This window comes from Symphodus melops (genome assembly GCF_947650265.1).
Source record: "Symphodus melops genome assembly, chromosome: 15".
NCBI classification, from domain to species: Eukaryota; Metazoa; Chordata; class Actinopteri; order Labriformes; family Labridae; genus Symphodus; species Symphodus melops.
This window is the reverse complement of record NC_136705.1, coordinates 2,919,153-2,941,240: the sequence shown is the minus strand read 5'-3', so window position 1 is coordinate 2,941,240 and position 22,088 is coordinate 2,919,153. Positions and strand designations below refer to the sequence as shown.

General features: G+C 41.5%; 1 protein-coding gene across 2 annotated transcripts; it reads right to left on the bottom strand.

Moving 5' to 3' along the window:
• Window positions 1–227: 227 nt before the first annotated feature.
• Window positions 228–20,155, bottom strand: slc1a4 (solute carrier family 1 member 4). 2 transcript variants are annotated; one of them, XM_079362137.1, is made up of 8 exons: window positions 20,051–20,155; window positions 9,961–10,003; window positions 8,216–8,281; window positions 6,338–6,504; window positions 5,944–6,177; window positions 4,927–5,121; window positions 4,672–4,806; window positions 228–3,334 (listed from the first exon to the last, which is right to left on the bottom strand). In XM_079362137.1, exons 3-8 carry the CDS (start codon window positions 8,261–8,263, stop codon window positions 3,091–3,093), a joined length of 1,023 nt encoding a protein of 340 aa, XP_079218263.1. In that variant the 5' UTR covers window positions 8,264–8,281; window positions 9,961–10,003; window positions 20,051–20,155; the 3' UTR covers window positions 228–3,090. The 2 variants fall into 2 exon arrangements, with proteins under 2 accessions (XP_079218263.1, XP_079218262.1); XM_079362136.1 differs by lacking the exon at window positions 20,051–20,155 and adding an exon at window positions 15,806–16,489.
• Window positions 20,156–22,088: the final 1,933 nt, after the last annotated feature.

Genomic DNA, 22,088 nt, shown 5'->3' with positions numbered 1-22,088 from the left:
TCCAATTAAAGGCATTAAAATCCCCCAAAACAAAACCTTTAAAAGAGAAAAGAAGTTCTGCAAGTTCTCCCCCTACTGGCCATCACAATTATTACAGGTGAAAGACACTTGTTCATCTATTTTAAACTAAAAGATTATTTCTACCTCTTACAAAACTTTTGATGAATTCTTAAGACTTGCAAAAATCAGAATAAAAAGAAGGCTTTTCTTTTGGGTTGCGTGAAAAATCTATTTTATCACCTTTAATGTTGCCAGACAGCAGGACCAACAGCAAAGAGACAGCTGCAGTGTGAATCATTGACATGGCACAGGCAGAGAAGCAGCTATTTTCAAAGAAAAAAAACAACTAGAGACATTTCTAACAACAGGTTATCAGAAACACTGCTCGAAGAATTCATTAAAAAGTGTATTGTAACAATAAAAAATGTGATACTGAGAGAAAGTGTTAAAAGAGGAAAGTAAAAATTATACAAAAAGTTAAAACAATTACAAATAAATTACTATCAAATATATATTATATAGAACATGTAAAACATTATGTGTCATCAAATGTGATCATATCAGGATAAACAGCAAAAAAAAAAATAGCTCAAGGTTAACAGAGCAGTTAGCTTAGAAAAGTCACGTGTTAAATCTAAAAGGACAAGTCAGAAAACACACTTCCTTTTTTTTTTTAAAGCAGACACGGTCAACAACAAACACAGTGATCCAAAACCAAAGCAGCACCATTACGTCAGTATGAGCATCTTGGACATCACATGATAGCAACATGCATTTGATTAACTTTCACATACATGAAGTTCCTTCATCTCTGAGAGGTCCTCCCCCTCTCAAAACTCACGACACCAGTTGCTCCCCACGAATATTAAATAATAGATCTAATAATGAATAAATATGAACACAGCTTTCACGCACCAAAGTCAAACAATGACTCAGGGACATTCACTCAATATGGTTCAAACGAACTCCGAGATGCCATAACTGTAATACTTTCACATGCAGTTCTTCCACCACTAGAGGGCAGCACAGACTGACCCTGTCAGTCAAGAGAGGGGTTACCTCATGTTAACACTCTTAACAACACACTCTAAAATCAATTGCTGGATTGACGAAATAATGGCACACATTAGGAGGTGAACTCGTGGTGCATTTTGGTCCAGTGTTTGTAGTAAACATTGATTGAAGCTTTATTTTTGGGATGGATTTTCTGTGAGTGTTTAATCCTATACTACAGTAGCTGTTGACCTTTCTGACAACCATATCTATTCTTAAATAATTGGGAGATTGGAGTGTGTTTACAGAACTTGCAAACTAAATGCCAATTAACTGTAATTATGTGTTGTGACATTTTTCTCGTTTCAAACAAAGTACTCTTAATTATTCTAAAAGATTCCTTCTGGACTTAAAGTTCTGCAAAGAATAGACAAATTACTCACTGTTGTATGAAAACCTAACAGCTGGTTTTTAAGACATATGAAGCAACACCAAATCATTGCAAATGGCCGTTTCCAGTTCATCCTCAGTAAAGCCTCACTTAGCATAGTGTCATATGTTTTCTCTTGTTGGTTCATTGATGTAGGGAGGACATTAACAATAAATTAATTTACAGGTTTGTGGCTGAATGAGAATTGTGTCCAAGCACCACCCAAATTCATGTAGCCTACTTTGAGAAAATGCTAGCCTGCCCCCTGAGCAGGCACTTTTGGGGCGATGAATTAAAGTAGCTAGAACCTTTTTTATTGATTGGTCCCTTCAGTGAAAATGTGTCACATGTCCCTAACAAGCTCCTAAAGATTTCAATAATGGACCCACAGGATGTCATGTTAAAAGACTTTGGCAGCGATAGAAATATGCATGTGTTCTGCATTTATCCGTTTAGTTCACACAGGAATTTCTACTAACGTGAGCATCAGATTAGCTATAAACTAGTCTCTGTCTAAACGACACGACGGTTTAAGTTTAACAAGTATCAGATAAGAAGCGTTAGTTAGCAAACACTTCCTGATATCTGCATGTTTACATAACCATAGCTAGCTAACAAGCTAACAAAGTCCAAAACAAACTGCTTGTTTGTCAGCCTCCTTTTGAATTAACTAGCTTTCTTGGTCGGGTGCTAGTATTCAAAGTACTTCCACTTAAATGTAAAGGTCTTCTTCATGATTTATAGAAACATGATCATCACAGTGACCCCACAGTCATGTTTACTTGGGGGTAAACAGGATCATTTCCCACACTATAAACCACAGCAGCAATGCCTGAAAATGAACAGTGTTGGAAATGGTCCAATGTTCACAATGCTTCATCTTACTGGTCGTCACTGGTTAAACAGTCTGAAAAAAAAAGAGGCCAGTGTGTCATCTGAAGGGGTTAATGTTTGACATATTCTGCTGACCTGGGACAAAACTGTTCCCTTTAAACCTGGTTTGACTTTTAAAAAAAGAGAAATAACAGTTCCCATCCAGCCAAGACCATAAAACCAGAAAATCATACAGGCGTCACTTAGATGTGATTAATGACAGACACTCTCTAGCAGGTGTTAGAAGTGTAGAGTTTTAAGGATGTCACAAGTTGTTAGTGTTATGTTAATGTTGGTCGTTGTGTTTTCTGTCTGACTATCGAACAGAATCAATGCACTTAATGATGTCCTTATGTATAAAGTTATGGCTGTGAGGGTCTCGCACCGAATATGAGACAAAACTGAACTAAAACATTTATGGTTTTCCGAGCATTTTGCATCTTCTGGTACTTCTCAGCACACAATGCTTTTATAAAAAATGTCTAAATTAAGACTTTTTGCTTTCTTGAGGAAGTCCTATTAAATTAAGTATTCTCAAATCCAAATGTTTCGAACCTGCTTTAAAAGGCTTTATCAGGAAGTAGAGTAATTTTATCCCAAATTTTGTGGCCAAATTTCAAAAGGACAAGCAGCACCATACTATTACATTGGCACTTTGTTTTTCTTGACGAGTGAAACCATCAGTGACATTGTTATCGTAAATGGACTGTGAGTCAAAACGCTGAATCAGCAGCAACGTCAGAAGTGTCAAGAGGTCTTAAAGTCAGGGCTCAAGAGAAAAAGTCTCTCTGGCTTCACAGGACTGACTCGATAGCTTCTGGAGTGGCTCCTAAGGCTTTAGTTTGGTGCGTGACGAGCGGCGAGGTCTCCTCCTCAGCCTGGACGTTGGCCACTGCCTCCACCCGGACCTCAACCAGCTCCTCCTCTTGCTGCTGCTGCTCCGCCTGATTCTTCTTCATTTCCTGCTGGTTGATGTGATGGAGGATTCCTGCTCCAAGAGCGTCGCCCTCCACGTTCACCACAGTGGTGGTACGATCCCTGTTAGCGAAATGGACATAGATGAGACAGTAAGATCAGCTTATTTTTGAACAAACTTGGAAAGATTGATTAACGATATGTTTAAGTTCAACCTGAGCTAATGAGTGATCCTGTTTCACCTGCAACGAAGGATGAAGCTACATTGAAATAAGAAATCCTGATATGACTGAGGCACCGGTAGCATAGTGGTTAGAGCGTGACCTTTAGGCGGCCTGGGTTCGAATACGACCTGTGGCTTCTTTCCTGTATGTCTCTCTCTCAGCCATTTTTAAAAAAGGCATAAAAAGTGACCCAAAAAACTGATTTCATTGACAAAATTTCAAGTTAGTCAGAGTCCAGTTAAGTTGTATTTCCTTGTTGTACCTGATGCCATCATATTTTACTTTTACCCAGAGGTTACAAATTTTGTCTGCCGGGCGCCCTTTGGCAGATTATTTTCAAGTCCCCAACCCGCACCCCTCACCAAAAAAACAACAACATAAAACATGAACAATGAAAACAGACAGTCGTTCTCTTTGATAACATTATTATAGTATATTATATTCTTACACTCTGTCTCAAACATTGGCTTCAAAAATAACCTTTGACAACAAAACAAAACACTTTTTAAGAGGAAACACTGAAATGTGATACATGAAACAATCAAGTTTGAAATGTCTGATGTAGATTTATGTTTCGTCTCGCATTTACCTGGAAGTGTTCCCATAAATTCTCCATGCTTTGCCAGCAGTGAGAAGTGGCGTGTATAGTTTTTGTTAAGCCTGTCATTACTCTAAGCACCCACTAGGGGTGCTGCACTTCACTTTGGGAGTCACAGCCTTTCACCTAATCAGGTCCTGTGACTGAGCTGAAATATTTTATGAACTCGCTGCAGACACATTTATAGCATTAACACAGAACCTTGTATATTTCTTTTTGGTAGCATCTAAAACAGAAAGGGCTTAAAAATAGACAACTTCCTGCTTTTCTGACCGTCCTAGTGAAATATGTTAAGTCAGTTACTTTTAAAGAAATAAGTCAACACGAGGGTCGAGTTTCTTATCTTCAGAGGTCACACATGTTGGTTTAACAACGAGAGAATGTCTTTTCAAATACAGATGTGCACCACCTGTCTTATGAAACAGTCGTGTACTGTCAATTGTGATTTCAGACTTTTTCATGGTTAACCGGTTGCTGCGTGTGTTTCCCTGCACCCTCCCTTGTTGGCCGAACAGTTGGGAAACCCTGATCTTGTTTTTCTTTCTGTAATGTTGGCAGCCTCTGCAGATGTAGTCAGACATAACTGTGAGTGTGTTTTTAATGCAAGAGTCAGTGGGTTCACCGATGGCTTCACTTACACAATCCAGTCGACGGCCAGCATGAGGGACAAATCGTTGGTCGGCAGGCCGATGGCCTCCAGGATGATGGCAATGGTGATGATGCCGCCAGCCGGGATGCCTGCTGCTCCCACACTTGATGCTGTGGCTGTCACCCTAGAAATAATCACATGAATAATAAATCACTACTACTTGATCTGTATAAAATTAATCTGTGGCTGGATGGTTTTAGATGACGACAAGATTCGGAAACATTGAATAATATAATGAACTAACAGGATGGTGAAGATCTGTCCGGCGTTCAGCTCAACATTGTTAAGCTGGGCGATGAAGACAGCGGCGATGCACTGGAAAATGGCCGCCCCGTCCATGTTAACAGTGGCCCCGATAGGAAGGATGAAGCGGCTGATTCGTTTGTCCACACCGTTGTTCTCCTCAACACATTTTATCATCGAGGGAAGAGTCGCTGAACTGGTGAGGAAAACAACATTTTCTCTTAAAGGTCACATATTATTCTCTGTTTCAACCAGTTTTTTAAAAAAAAGCCTCAGAGCTCCCTAAAACATGTGTGTAAAGTTTCTTGACAAAAATCCACTCTGATCCTATATTATAGGATTACATTAAACCCTTTTATTTTCAGCCTTGCTCAGAACAGGCTGTTTCTGTGTCTGTAGCTTTAAATATGTAAATGAGCTGTGTCTGACCACGCCCCCTCTCTGGAAGGGCTCGGGTGTCTCGGTCTTTCTTGCTCGTCCTATTGTTTATGGTGAGAAAGCAGACTCAGAGGGCAGAACAAACACCTAGCTGTGGGAGTGTCACCCATCTGGGGGAGGGGTTAATGCCCTTTGTGATGTCATGAAGGGAAAATCTCCAATATGGCAACAAAAATGTTAAGTGTGGTGTTTCAGAAGGGAGTCACCAAACAAAATGGGATTTACCCAAAGTAGTCTAAATCTACTCACCACTATGAATGATGAGATTTTAATTAATCTAGGAAAAGAGATTTATCTCAGCATAGCAGGAATATGCTCAGTGTTGTTCATGGAAACCTGCCAGATTTGGACATTTTTTATATTCAAATTAAATAGTGGAACAAGCAAGAGGAAAGATCAGGTTGTCAAGGGTAAATCCCAATCCTTTGTTTGTTCAAAGAGAGGCACCGTTTTTCAAAGAAGGACATTATAAACATAATAACATCCATCTAACCTTTGAATTATTGACTTCTATCACGGAAATAGAAACTCATGTCGGCCTTTCACAGTAAGAGCTTCTCCTGTGACGTGATAAGAGTACCTGGAGCAGGTGGCGAAGGCGGTGGTAAAAGGCGTGATGAGTCCTGACAGGAAGCTGAAGGGGTTCTTGCGTGTGAAGCCGAAGTAGATTAGAGGCAGGACGATGCCTCCGTGGATTATATGGCCCAGGATTGAAGCAAATATGTATTTACCCAGACTGGTGACCAGAAGAACCACATCTTCCATTTCAACTATCTTGCTGCCAACCAAGAACATGATACCAAAAGGGATATACCTGCAAAGACACGCGATGTAAGAATTCACCAGAAACGTGTAAATTAGGAAAAAATGACCATGTCCCCTTTAACCTGATGTAACCTGAGGTTTGTCAAAGGTATCACCTTATCCAGTAAAAGGAGCTGCTGTCAAAGCCACAAAATTCCCCCTGCACTCACCACATGATCCAGGACACCAGCACCATGGTGGCCTCGTTGAAAGCGTTGAAGAAACGAATTAGCTCCTCCCCCTCGTCGCCCAGCTTCCTCAGAGCCACTCCAAACACCATGGCGAACAACACCAGACCCAGGATGTTCATGCCGTCTGGTTCTGTACCAATCGGCACCTACAAAAAAAAAAAAAAACACACAAGATGAGACTGAACTTAGCAAAGTGCTTAAGACAAACACATATTATCAAATGATTTCTCACTGAGGTCAACATTATTTCAAAACTGACTGCTTAGCTGCTAAGCTAAGTGACTCTTGGACAGAAACTCGGGGAAGAAGAAAAACTACGTTTGTCCTTGCAGCTGAGGCTGATGGGAGATTTAGTTTGTGTACTTTTGCAGGGCTTTGTCACAAAGTAATGTTTAAAACTTATCCCAAAATAACAGTTCATACTATACCTCAGGAAGAGTATGCAAAGTGTAGTGCTGGGAGAAGGGAGCCTATGTAAGAGGTTTCTACAGCTTACGTATAGGCTTAAAGCTGACTCTTGAATTTTTTTGATTTTAAACCAGGAAACTGTGTGATTGGCAGAAAATGCTGTTTAACGCCCTCTGCAGACTCATCCAAGGATTACTCCATCATACATTTACCTCATGATCTGAATCATTGCCCACGTTTAGTACGGTTAAACATAAGTGTAACACTATACTGTATGTGAGTTTTAAAATGGGGACTTATGTGGGGAGTGTGTAAACGTGGGTTCGTAGGTCTGAAGGCAGTCAGGGATTCATTGAACTGGATGACGGATAACGAATAAGGACAAGGACAAAGCCTCGGCTCAATCCCCGTCCATTGTACTGAGCGCTCCCACAGCTCCACAAGCTTCAGCCCCTGGCACTAAGGCGACTGTCCACCGTGAACCCACTACAGACAAATACCATGGACCAGTGCCAGGACCAGATCCCTCAACTGTTCTCTTAGAGCAGATCAGGGGCAGCAGGCCATGGCCACTGGGGAAAATGTGTCTACTATTAAATGTCCAGAAATAACTACATTAGCTCATATAGACAGCTGCGTTGGTAGAAGTCTGAAGAGCCTTTTGCTTCTATGTTAAACATTCTCATTCAACAGTTTGTGTTTCAGCCACTTCTTGCAATAGTTTAAAAATCTGCGGCCAGCAACTTTTCCAGACTGTGTTTGTTTCCCTGTTAAAACCAGCTCATTATCTCTGCAGCCCAATAGATATTTGGCAGGTCAAGCTGACCTGTCGCTTTGCCAACACTCAGAGCAAACTGAAAGCTTCCAATAACATAAAAAGAGGAACTATTTCATCAGGTTATACTTTAGTGTTTACGAGTCGTACAAAGCCAAACATTAAAATAATAATGACTCCCTGTTGCTCTTTGGAGCCCCTTGTCCAGAAACATTAAGGAATGTGATAAACAACATCAAAGGAGCCAATTACAATGAAAAATGCAAATGATGATGGTGCACATTTTGGGAGAGTCTTTTTTTTTCCCCAACCATAATGTTTACCAGCTGTGGCACAGGGTTTGTGTTGTGTGGGGCTGTGTCAGAAAAGCAGCAGAGTGAGGGGTTTCAGATGATCCTGTAAGTCTAAGGACCGCTCGTATTTCAAGATATTTTATATTTTTTCAGAGACTGGGTAATGTGTAAGGTCACTCAAAAAGAAGCAGCTTTCAGCAAAAATGACCAGTGAGGGATATTTGTGTTACATGATACATGTACAGGACAAGATCTCCAAAGAAATAAGACCGCTTTATCCACAGGGGGCAGCAAACCCCACAAACCTCAAGTTCCTCACAGTATTTTACAAGTGTATCATGTATGTGTGTGTTTATCATGTGTGTGACTGTACGTTCATACCTTTTGGTAGAGGGCTGTCCCATTGGTGTCGTTTCCAACAGCGACCATCTTGTAGTCAGTTGCATACTAGAACATAAAGGAAAGGAAAACATGCAGGTCATTCAGTCACATACTGACCAATGGGGCATTTTGTTAAGTGCATTCTATTAAAGAAACGTGACGTATGCGTGTCACACATCTCACTCATCAGGCGTAAAAAAGTCTAGAGTGTAGCAAGCTGAGGAAGAGATCGAAAAATCTTTTTTTTTTATAATCCAGAGATGGCTATTTTATCAGGGTATTTTTGAAGTCATTGACAAAAATCTGTTGTTTACTTTCAAGGACACAACAGCAGTCAGTGAACAGTGTGTAACGTTGGTACTGTTAGTCGGTTAGTATTTTGTTTAATTGTGACTCTGGCATGAGAAGTTTGTGGTTTCATCTTTTTTGTTGTCAGATACTTTTAAAACCTTTTTTTAAATCTCTCGGCCATTTTGAACCTAAAATATGTATCAAAGAATACAGTACTTGAATACTTGAATTTCCCTCGGGATCAATAAAGTATCTATCTAGTATAATGCAGAAATGTTTTTTTTATTAGTTTTTTTTTTGGGGGGGGGGGATCCTTTTTTATGAATTTTTCAAGAGATAGGACAGAATCAGATAAAGTGAGACAGAGGGTTCAGGCCTGTGGGTCCTTGAGGACCACAGCCTCCATTCATGGGGCACTTGCACGAACCACTCGGCCAACCCGGCACCCTCTCAAAGTTGGGAAGTTTTCTCTTAAATGTAAGTCCAGCACTTATACAATCCTTACCCTCCCTCCTCTCTCCTTTTCTAAAAGTCCATAGGATAAAGGCTCCCAGAATCTTGGCAGATTAATGGACTTTAAATAAGGTTGCAGCTTCTATAGAGATATAGATTTAACAAGGCAGCCGTCCCCACTATCGAAATCTTTCACCTCAGTGGTTTAAATGTTTGTTTTAATTTAAACCTAGAGCTGTCTGTCTTTTTGTGTAAACCCGCCCTCTCAACTGGTTTTTTTTTGGTTTAATCCAAAATTGGATCCTCTTCGGGGACGTGACCACAGCGTAGGCCAACTGAAGTGTGTGTGTGTGTGTGTGTGTGTGTGTTTGGGGGGCTGAACCCAATGACCTGTCTGTACTTCAAAACTCCATTTAGTCTTTTTAGTTTATAATTCACCAGCCTGGTTTTAGGAATTTAAGGGCTATTGGTTCCTTTATTGACACTCTCTCTCTCTCTCTCAGAGTCTCTGTGCACTCTGCCTCTTATCTGTGTGCGTGTGTCTTCATGCATAGTCATTTTGCATCCCTGCATCCCCAAATATTGAACTTTCCTGGCTTTTATTTCAGCCTTAACAGACACAATCATAATTCCAGGAAGTGGAGCGGGGCACGTTTAGGAGCAGCGAGGCGAGGTTGGTTGCTAGGCTGGCTGGAATGGAATGGTTTCTCCATGGAAACGGCCGGTTGCCCTGCCGATTGGAACAAGGAAAAAGAGGAGTTTGGGCGAGATGGGGAGAGCAGCGGCCTCTATTCTGAGCGTCTCCTCATTAAGAGGCACTTTGAGGCTCGCAGCGATTCTGCCAGGATTTACAGCCGCTTTAAATTAACATGGAATAGCACCCGCGTGGTCTGGGAAATAAAATCTGATTAAGTCCATACGAGACACTAATGGTAATTAAAAAAAAAAAAAGACACACAGATAAAAACAGGAAGTGGTGGAAAAGCATGTCTGGCACTTACAGAACGGAAAGCAGCAGCCACCAAGTTCGACGGGAATAAATTTCTGTGAAAGTAAAAGAAACAAAAGTTAGTCTTATCTTAACTGCTGTTTGATTTCATGTCACCGACCTGAAGTCTTTCAGAGCTGTGTGTCAAACCCATCAGGATCAGTCTGTCATCACGCACTCTGTGAACTCTGACTCTTTTCCAATACGTCCACAACTCCCTTCGTCCTCTACAGAGCAGTTAATCAGACACTGATCTACTGTCTGCTTCCATCGTTTCTTGAATCAATTCACAGAGGTCGTAACCTGGATTAGAACTTCCTGTTTTCACTTTAATCTGTATCTAACAGTCAAATTTAGAAGTTTTCCTTCATGCAACGGCCATAAAAATGATACGTGACACTGCAGTTTGGTCATTTTTACAGCTGTAGTACAGAAATGTGTTGCAGCCTTAATTCTTAATTAAAAATAATACATCAGCACAACGTTTACATTCTAACTATGTGGTCTTAAAAGTAACCAGCCCCTTGTATTTGCCCTTCCATTCATCCATTATTTATACACCAAAGGACTCATGGGTGAAAGAAGAACGCACACATGTAAAGCAGTGTACAAACAGCGCACTGAACGGCCCCTGCATGATATAATGAAAACCAAATCAAGTGGAATACTTTGCATGATGCACAGTTAAGAACAGCAGCAGCTGAACGTGCTACAAAAAAACACACGAATAGGAAGAATACTTCAGAACCAAATCAGTCATAAGGAATAAGAGACAGAAACCTTTGGTCAACTTGAAGGATTTATTAAAAACATGGTGCAACACAGGCCGTGAAAGCCTGTATTCATTGTTATCCTCAATAACAGCCATAAAACTATAAATCTTTCTTTTCATCAACACTGTAGAAACAGGTAATCTAAAAGGTTTTATTGATTTGTCTGCTCTATAATGATTAACAGATCATGTTACTTTCTGTTACAACTACTGTATATAAGAGAGGAACAATGGCCAGTGTGTTTTTCAACCATGACGTAGCAAAAGACAACAGGGTTGACTCCGGGTCACTTTTAACAAAGTGGGATACACGAGTCAAACATTTATGAAGACTCCCGTGACTGTGATTCAGTGTGCTTCGTCAGCATGTCTGAATGAGGTCGTTCCTGACGGTCACTTCACACAGAAGCCTCTATACCATCAGTGTGTGAACGTGTAGCTGTGACATGCAGTTTAAAAACGCTTTGAGTAGACCGAGGACGAGCTCAAGTCCAAAAAGCAAACAAGACCATCAGAAACAATATCGACGGATGCTCGACGCCCGCAGCGTGTAATCAGGAGAGTTCACATCGAGTGAGTCAGAGGGGGTGATGAGCTTTATTCACTATCTAGAACCTGCAGTCGGTGCATGACTACAGCTGCATGATGTTTGTTCTCTTGCGCCGGCGTTGCTCTTCTTATGTCATGTCTTGCGTTAGGACCGGGCTCGTCTTTGCTGTGAGGTTTCTTTATCCAATCATTCGTACAAAAACCTTTCCTTTACCGTGTTGTTCAGGCACCATGCTGCTTTATTTTCCCCGCTGTAGGAGCAGCACACAGAGATTAGTGGAAGCTTGCAGGTCTTTTCCGTGTATTAGCGTGTTTGTTGTAACTTTATCCTCTGGGGTTTCACTGGATTGTGCAAAGAAAATACAGACTTTGCTCACATTTATTCTCACAACCCCCAAACCACAGCCAAGCGCCTCAATCCGCAGCGTCACGGCCCCCCATGAACTCTGCCGTGAGTCCAAATCCCGCCTCAGCTGTCACGAACATCGGCTGCACTGCTCGTCACCATCCAGCAAACCATGACAGCGCCGCTTAAATCTTTTCTTCATGTCGTAACGACGTGGAGAAATGTTGAGTTTGGATGAATTCTTGCAGCCACACAAGATTTCATAAACTGACCAAATTTCCTCCCGTCACATGACAGAGGCGAGGATCTGGATTAAGCCTGAGAAACCAGAGCCGAGGGTAAGCATGCTTTTCCCACAGAGCCCCCCCCCCACCCCCCCACACACACCTCCTCCCAACTATGGAGCCCCCTCTCTGTGGACTTATTTATAAAGCTCTGTTACATAACAGCTTTCATTTCTAATTAATCACAGCTAAACATGAATGATTCTTTCAATTCAAGGCCTGAGATCGAGTCTGAGTTTCTTCGTTACTGGTGGCTCTTTGCCTCTCAACGTCTAAACGCTAATTGTTATTCAAAGCGTCTGACAGCTTAACAGAACGGATCCGTCTAGAAATACATGTTATCTTGATGTAGCGACTCTTTATTCAACCAGAAGCAGCGGTCACATCACTCTCTCTGAAGCCACCAGACTGCATTAATAAAAAGAGTTGTTTGACACAACCCTTGAGTTGCTGCTCTACATCTGCCTTCACCAGAATCTCTTTGTTTTCTGAGTTATGGTATAACTTGTTTTAAATGGTTATTGTTTGGCGAACGCAATATTTGTAGTAACGCGCAGAAACTGGACACTTCTCCTGAATTGGTAAAATAACTTCTGTCAATGGACTCCGGGAGCTTTGAAGAGAGTGATGATACAGCAGCTACTGGTCATGAAAATGACACCGTACTCTGTCACAGAAAGCTTCGTCTTACCCAGGATCCTTCCGATGACTTGGTCAAACACTCAGAATAACAACCTGAATCTGTCAGAAGCAAAAACAAGAACTTTAATCTGGCACCTTTGCAATAAAGGATTACCACGAGAGCTTCTGATAGAGGCTGAAACAAACTCAAGAAACTGATTCGCACCTTTATGTTATTCACAACCCCAAACTGCAAATCAAGCAGCATAGATGAAGAGAATTATCATTGAATTCACTGATGTATCTAAAAAGTCTTTAAAAAAGATTTGCTTCATCCTGGTGGTAAATGTTACTTTCATAGCAAACACAAAAGTAGCTTCATTCATTCGAAATATGACGTAAAGGTCACAAAAGCGACCCCGCCTCCACATCTACTAAAACGTTGTAATGTGAACCGTTGAATATGACCCGCCCTCCTGCCGATCACTCGTCTACAACAACAGCACGGATGGGTTTTGTTTGGTTTTGGAGGAACTCGCAGTGAACTGAAAGTGAGAATCTCACATGTCGGGGAATGTTTGGACGAAAACGATACGATGTCAGTGGCTATTTGTTCAAAGAAATCCAAATCACACAAAACAAAAGAACAAAGAAATGTATGATTCCTGTTAGAAAGAAGCCTTCAGCCCACCCCAGTGCATGCTGGTCCTTTACCTGTCGTCCTCACCTCAGGAGCTGTCAGTGTTACCAAACAAAACAATCATACAAAATATGCAAAAGATAAAAACATATCACACAAATAATGAGCAAAAGAAACATAATCGACGAAGCAAACATCGAGTCAGACAAACATAAATTAACATTAAATTTACATGAACAACGAATAATTACAAAAGTTTATAGAGAAAGAACAATATTAGGACTAAAAACAAAAAAAATATCAAAGTTTAACACTCTAACATGCCCTGAGCCAGTGTTGTGATGATACAAATCAAAAAACTCCATTACTGTTATCAGGAAACGATGTGGGATCAATACACGACGTCATTTAAAAAAAAAGTATGTTGACAAGGGTTTGTCCTTTTTCAAATTCACAGTTAACTGAAATCTTTAAAGCTCACATATTATCCTCCTTATGTTTCAGAGCTCCTCTTCAACATGTGTGTGAAGTGTGTTGTTGTAAATCCACTCTGATCCTGTATTTGATCACGTCTATAAACCCCTCTATTTCAGCCCTGCTCAGATCAGGCCGTTTCTGTGTCTGTAGCTTTAAATATGTAAATGAGCTGTGTGTCCTGCCGTGTTTTCAGCAGCTGGTCACCACAGCAAACATGAAGTGTGACTCTTTAGAGTAACAAGGCCGAGAAAGAAAAGCAGAGTGTCCACCTGCTCGGCTCATGATAAGAGAGAAGTGCTGACAGCAGCAGACGAACAGAGCTGCTGCGTTTATCCCTCCATCTCAAAATACACTCCTCCAGCAGCTGTCAGCTTTCCCTCCAACTGTGGGAACTTTTTATAGGCTCACTGTCGGCCTGCAAAGGCTTTTATACCTCCAGGAGAGGGTCTTTTTTAAACTTCATAAACATAATAGTCTGGTTAAATTGTATTGCTCCAATCAGCTCAGCAACAAGTCAGCACCTGTTAGCAGTCTGGAGGCACCCTGAGGTCTCTGTGGAGCCGCTTCAACATCTTCTACAACACATTTTTTCAGGTTTTTTTTTACCAAAACAAAAGAAAGTTTTTACTTGTGTGATATCGAGTTTGCTTCCAGGACAAACGCAGTGACAAAATGTGTTTCCTTTGTGATAAGATTACATGTATGCTGTCATTGGGTTAACTTTATCCAGACAAAGTTGAACTGAAATCCTCCTGGGAGAATCTCACCCAACAATGCAGTCCAAAGCGTGACCCCTAGAAGGAACTCAAGACTGTAGTAGATGTGTTTGTGCAGAATGACATACAGGTTTGTTTTGGTAAAAATCCTTATCGTTGTATCTTTTTGAAATGCTCAGCTATCCACTCACCTTGCAGCTCAAAATATGAAACATTTATCACTTGAGTGCAGCGACTATTTTTTAAAACATGGGGACTAAAACTCGACAAATTCAGTCCAAAAACTCCACATTCCTCTGCAGAGCTCCACCATGCAACTCCTCCCCTTTTATCTATTTCCACTGAGGAAGAAAAGCACGACTGAGTGGTACTTCAGCTGTGATCCTCAAACTCTGCACACAGAACTCAAGTTTTCCACAAGTGTTCGGATGCTTGAGTAAAACATGCCGGGGAGCCAAATTGACACAGGTTGATTATTCTTTTGTGCAGTTTTCACTTTCTCTGTGTTAATTTCAACATGAGACAGGTGTGAAAATATTACGATAAGATACACAATGCTGTCCCCTCTGAATTTAGGCTTGGACTCTAGCGGCCAACATAAAGCTGCCTCGACAACAGTAGTTAAACAGCATCTCTACTTCTTCACTTTTCAGTCAGAAGGTGGAATCATCTAATCCTCTGCACACACTGATGCTCAAATAACTACTGCAGAGGCGCTGCTTGTCCACAGGGCAAGGCAGGCAACTCCTTGGAGCCCGGGGCCGATATGGGGACAAACTTGAAACCACAGCAGGGGCTCAAAATGTGCAAAGTTTGCAGTGACACTTGGAAACCTCCACAAGTAGACCGTCAGACAGCACTCATGTATAGAACAGTAAATGACTGAATGTTGCTGTTCTTTATGCTTGTGTTTGGAAATAACAAGTTGGTCATTCTTTGTTATAATTATATATTGAACATAACACGAATAAGTCTATCGAAACAAATGTGACTTTTACATTTTGTATTTTGTAGTTGGTGGTTTTATGGGCTAACACAGCGGGGATGGGACCCTCTTTGACTGGTCCAGACCTTTAATATCAAATCAGTTATCACACATTTTAAGGTTTTTTTCCCCTCGTTCACTTGCAGGGATTTTTGTGACAGTCAATCAGTATCATAATAGCTTTGATTATAGTTTATGCACAAAGTAGGTCAAACCACAAAGAGCAAGTTGGGACTTGCTGAATAAATGAATGAGTGCCTCCTCAATTCTGTGTAATTTTGCGCGCGCTCCTCTCTTGGCTCCATGCGCCGAGCCGCTCATGTGTGCAACAAACCAGCGCGCCCAAGGCGAGCTGTGCCATTATTCTCCCCAGAACAACACAATATCACACCAGTCTGCTCACACTCAACAGTGACCTAAATATGGTGTTGTTAAAGGTTGAATAAAGTGTAGTTGCTACTTCGGTACCTGGCCAGATCCAAAAAGGAGTCCGCGGTCTCCTTGTTGTTGCTTACGCTCTCCAGTCCCAGGCTGTTGCTGTTCAGGGCTCCCGCGCCCACTCCGGGTTTGATGATGAAGGCAAGGGCCACCCCGATCCCCGAGGCGATCAGCGTGGTCACCAGAAAGTAGGCGACCGCGATGCCACCCAGCTTTCCCAGGGAGCGCGTGTCCAGGCTGGCGGCGCCGGATATGAGGCTGCAGACGACCAGAGGCAGGATGATCATCTTCAGCATCCGGAGGAGCATCTCTCCGGGAAAGGCGAAGTAAGTCATCTGCGCCTTGGTCAGGTTCATGTTGCGGACCATCATGCCGAGCCCGACGCCCACGAGCACCCCGGACACCGTCATGATCACCAGCAGGTTCTTCCTCAGAAACTCCATCAGCTTCTCTGTGAGACTCTTCTTCGCGTTTTTCTCCACCATCAGGTCGGTGGAAGCCGAGTTAGGCATGGCGTGGCCGTTGATCTCGCTCTTTTTCTCCATTATTCTTTCTTCAGAGCAGCGTGGGTAGCTGAGTCCGGCTCCAGGCAGCAGCGTGGGTTAGATAAACACACGCGCGCACACACACACACGCAGTGACACGCTCTGTGCTGACTGAAGGCTGGTCCGGTGTTAAAGCAGAGTGTAGAGCGGTGGGAGAGCCAATGGAGACGAAGCGACGACACAAAAAAAACCCGGCGGAACATGCGCAGAAAAGCTGGCACTCACTGCCAGAGCAAATGATGCAAGAGCACGGGAGATTGCCAGGGTCTCTGGCAATGTGGCAGACTTTCCTACTGAACTAAGTGAATACATTGATTAAAAGATCTGAAAGAAAGCACCACAAATATTATGATATTTTTATATCAATTTTCTTCCCATCACTTCTGGCTCCTTTAATTTTGAGTTAAAAATGGACAAAATAGGCAGAAGAATCCATAACAAAGGCGTAATTCTACTCGTTGAGAAATCTCATTTAGAGATTTTCTTGCAGCTATTTCCTTCAACAGAGAACACAAACACTTATGCAAGTTCTTGATCATTTTTTTCTTACGTTCATTTTGGCACACAAATGTTTTCGTCCAGTTTATAACACCCATCAACCTCTTTAAGAATATGCTTTCAAATCTAACAACTGCAGCTTTTTTCCAGCTTTTTTTTTTTTCAAAGCCTAAATAACTCAGATTGCAAGGATAACACAAATCATCACAAATAGCATTCTACTGTGGAGAAATGTCACCGAAGAAACTAACTAATCCAATCTGATTTATTCATGCCAATTTAGAAGAAGAGATGGAAAGCAGAGAGCTGTCAGCACCATGGCCAGCGCTCTGTGCCGCCTAGGGGGCGCTGTTACCCTTTGCTGGTGAACCTTTCAACATTTTTGCGGAAGCAGAACTGTAAAGAAAAATGCAGAATTGCATTAAAATAACGCAAAACATGAAGCTGAATGGTCCAATACATATTTATTGAATTTTCAATAAAGTATCTATCTATCTTATGGATGGATTTTCAAGGCAACAAACTGATCCGCAAGGCCAGTGACGGGTTGGGGGTGGAGCTGGACCCTTTCTCTCTCTCTCTCTCTCTCTCTCTCTCTCCCTCTCTCTCCCTCTCTCTCTCTCTCTCTCTCTCTCTCTCTCTCAAGCTGCCTGACATCATGAACAAAGCCTGTTTCACCCACTCCTACACGAGTATATTCAGTGCAAGACTGATATCCCGCCATGCACCACAAAACGCCACAGTAAGTCATTCCTGCCTGTGGTCATCAAACTGATGGCTCCTGTGTCTGACCCTGGACCTGTTCACACCGAGAGCTGTAAACTCCTCCATTATTTATGATTTAATATTGAACCTTTGACTCTGTTCATTAAGGCAGCGTGCTATACTGACACTATACTGTGGCACACTCTTGTAATATCTTAGTGTTGCTTATTTTCTTCAATTATGCACATTTGTACAAAGCTAATTTCTTTAATGAGTTGCGCTTTATACAGCGTTTACAGTGCACAGGGTACATAGCTGTATTTCTTCATTTCACATTGACACTCTTTATTTTATTCATATCTATTTATACGGCTACATTGTTTGCAAAACTTAAAGCCACAGTAACGATCCAACTTTCCCCCTGGGGATCAATCAGGTATTTCTGATGCTGATTTTGAGTGTGATTGCATAAATGTTATAAATGTATGGTACCCATTCACTGATGTGAAGCCTCGCTGCACCTCTGCTGTTCCACCACAAGATGGCGACATTATAAAGCAACAGAGTGTAAGAATGAAACCAGATAACAGAGGAAAGAATGCATAAGAATGATGAATAAACTTGTTCTTGTCCTCTGGTTTGAATCTGTCTTTTTTTATTTGTTTATTTTTTTGTGTGTCATACACATCTATCTATCTATCTATCTATCTATCTATCTATCCATCTATCTATCTATCCATCTATCTATCTATCCATAGTTCAGCCTTAATGTCTTTGTCTCGTTGTATTCTTTTTTTTTTTTTTAAACCAAGCAGCAACATCTTTTGTTTGAAATGAAGCCAACGTGGAATTGCAAGAAACTGCAGTTCCTTTAATGTCCACTTGAGGCAGGCTGCTAAAGACCCAGAAGTCACATACACACATTATAAAATGTCAATCACAGCAACCTTAAACATGTTTAGTCTGGTTAAAGAAATAATTTGGGTTGAATAGCTCATTTCTGTATTTGGACACACTGTTCAGGGGGGGATTTTTTTTTTTGTATTATTCGTACTTCTTCTGATTTCATGTCTACGTTTTATAGTGTCTAGTTGAAACCACGCTGTTAAATCTCTGACCAGGGAAATGAAAATTAAACTTGTATTTAGAATTACACAAATCAGGTTTAGTAAGGGGGAACACAAATCAACAAGGAGGCAGACTTTGATAGAACAATGCAACAAATGTGCAGCTTTCATTTCCTCTGTGGTGTGCAAAGTGTCACCATCCCAGGGAACACATTTAGTGCTGGTGTGCATAATCAGTGGATCAATCAATCATTCCTTTTATATTTGTACATTGTGTTCAACAACACAGTCCCTGATAGTTTGTACTGACTGGCTGTCAAGTCAGAGCGAGCGAGATTTCCTGTCTGGTTGAACTGACCAGCCACTGTCTTGATGAGCTGAGGCGAGCAGGAGGAAAATGTTTGAGGCCGTTGGATGAGAGCCAACTGATTGCTCGCTTTTTTCTTTGTAAAAATGCTCAACTTGACTTATTGTTGCATGTTTCTAGAGAGCGAAGCACTGCAGGGCCGAAGCGAGGCTGCAAGGTCTGTCTGCCTTTCCTTAGTTTTGGTAGCTGCGAGTAATTCAGCCACAAGCAGTGGACGCAGGGAAGCCTTAGACAAGCTATGATCCCAGGGTTGTGTTTGTCATGGTAACTGAAAAATCACAAGTCATGATGAATGTTACCTAATGAAACCACTTGATATATTTTACGCACCCCATGAACATCACCAAAATAAACGTAGAACAAAATGTCTCGTTGCCTGTGTTACCAACTGTTTGTGTTGTCCTCACTGACCTTAGCTCTGCTGTTGCTAAGTTGAGCTAAACTTTCCCTCCCTCCACCAATAGAAAAAAGATTGTCCCCCTTCCCCTCACAGCTGTGTGGCCTGAATGCTGGAAATAACCACGGGCCTGCGGATCAGGAGTCATGGCTGTTTAACAGTGGCAAATGTTGGCAGAGAGCCGCAGCGAACTGGAAGAAAGCAGCAAACAGAGAAAGACACAGACGGAGCTTTCTAATGGAGACATGTGGAGATGTTACCCAGCAGAGGCTCACAGTTCGCAGTGCAAAGACGAAAAACACACATCAAGGACCGACACTTTACTCAGAGTCTGATCTGATTTTATCAGTTTGTCAAGCCTGATACTATCAGAGTAAAGTGCATGTAGCTGACTTTAAAAAGAGCTTTGGTGAGGTTTTAAGAAATGTAAGCATCGATCGCTTTGAGTGGCTGCAGCCTGTGAGAGTTTAAAAACATGACCTAAAACCAGGTGGTCTTGGAAATAAAAAAAGTTTTAAAAGGTTCAGATGAGTCAATGATGGATTAGAACCGTGAAAGGAAGAATGTGCGACTTTTTGTTGCAGTCGATGTCGCCCTTCAGCATTAAACCAAAACAAAGTGCTATTCGAAAGGCTCCGCTCTCCTGCAGCGAAACTCCTCCCACCCCTCTCCACTCACGTTCACATAAAAACTCACCATAATGAAGATCCATTAAGCACAAGCTGTGGACACACTTTATGCTTTATTTAATGGCCTGTGGTCCACATTGTTGTAGTTAGCACACTTGCGTTAGCTCATAGCTTCACATTGCACATTGTCAGGTGTGAACACAAGTGGGGTTATATAGACCATGGATTAGTCCAACACATAAACAGAGGGGATATAAATTTAACTCAGCAAACTAAACAGCTAACAAACTTCGAAAAGTATCAACACAAAAAACCTGACAAATAAACGATCGACAAAGAAATGAATATACTTCAATAAAGAACTCAAAGTCACCAGAAAAATAGAGTTTCTTGTGGGATCCTGAGTCCCCCCTTCTCTGGTCCACACTGAAAGCAGCTCCCACTTCCTGTGGGCGGGGCTTAAACGGCCATCTTTGAATGACAGCCAGCCTTTTCTCCGACAATCTCAGCAAACAAAAGGAAAGTTAAGTATTACTAACAAATAAAAACCTTGTCAGCAAATGAATTGTGAGCGCCCAAATTATAAATTAACTGTCATGAAAGGAATAAAGTGTGATTTATGTAAACAAAGAAAATAGTGTGGAGTGAATTATTTGAAGGGCACGACAAGGTTGAGAATTAATCTGATAAATAAATGATTAAACATGACCACAAGGTGGCAGCAGCTGATGCAACCGCCACAGTGACATTCAAATAAGCAGTGAGTAGGCATGATATTTTTCTTTCCTCTAGTCCTTTATCAAGACAGCTTTATACACAAGGCCGGCCCGTCCATATAAACACAATGTAAACACAGTGCTAACAACAACACAGCCAGCGGGACTCACACTTCTCACTCATCGTAGACAGTCAGGACTCTGAGACGCATTTACAGAGGACAAACTTTTTTGTCTACGTGTCGAATGTTGCACACTGTTCCTTTAATGAAAATAATTCAATAATGTTGAAACAATTTAAAGAATTCACACTTTTCTTTTAATTAGTTTAGCCTTAAAATGAACGTTTTTAACACGTTTCAAAACCTTTATTAGCATGATGTATGAAGTGTTTCATCACTCATCATCATTTTGTCAGTTTTGGGGCTCCAAAGAAGATCTTGGTATGATTGCAGTGTTGTTATAAATACTGATACATCCCTCAGCCTGGAGACATTTCCTTCTAAATGATCTTACTGTGTGTCCTTCTAAAGGAGCCTTTTTGTTTCAAACACATCCATGAAGCTGTGAAAGGAATCGTACAATCTCCCGAGTTCCTCCTGCTGATCAGTTCTGAGAGGATTTCTTCATTGCGGTCCGTTTTTCTAGCTGCGGGGGAATTTAACAGCAAATTAAGGGCAACAATCACACATTCATGGAGCGTCATCTTGTGTATGTTTGGTGTGCGGACGCATGAGTGCAGCCTGTGTGTGGAAACAGAGCTGTGGATAATACAGAGGTAATGCACATTAAAGAGCTTAAAGCAGGATGTGAGTTTGCTCTCAAAGTCAAACATGCTGAACATTAAATAAGTGTTGCAAAAGTAAACATTTTGTGCCTCATGTGAAAATCTCAATCTGTATTAAGGACCTTTTATATGACGAGATATCGCCAATGGAGAAGTAAAAAAAACAACAACAAAAAAAACTGTTGTTACTCGCACGTCCACTTGAGGATGGCTGTAAAAAAAACAAGGACTCTCTGCTGGTCTCTTATAAAATAAAATACTTCTTTATACAGACGAAATCAACACGTTTTCAGCATGGCTCAAATAACAAGACTGGTCTAGACCAGGGGTGGGCAACATGCAGCCCCCATCAACCCTCAACGTGGCCCTCAGGTCAATATTTACATCAATTCAATTCAAACATGAAGAAAACGTGACACTATCTGCCATGAAATCATGAAAACCAGAAATGTGTTCATTGTAATGTTTGATCACTGGGATATGTTGAGTTATATTTGAGCTATTTGGCCCTCTTGCAGTGAGAGTTAAATGAACGTGGCTGTGACCAAAGCTGCCCATCCCTGCCCATCGTTTCTTCTCATTACTCATTTGTTTTGATAATA

What these genes read in the sequence shown, in the direction of transcription:
- slc1a4 (XM_079362136.1), bottom strand. Translation starts at nt 16,320, where the DNA reads ATGGAGAAAAAGAGCGAGATCAACGGCCACGCCATGCCTAACTCGGCT. An exon ending in TGGCTGCTGCTTTCCGTTCT is followed by an intron (nt 8,282 to 9,960) that starts GTAAGTGCCAGA and finishes TTTATGTTCTAG; the next exon opens with TATGCAACTGACTACAAGAT. An exon ending in GGACAGCCCTCTACCAAAAG is followed by an intron (nt 6,505 to 8,215) that starts GTATGAACGTAC and finishes TTTTTTTTGTAG; the next exon opens with GTGCCGATTGGTACAGAACC.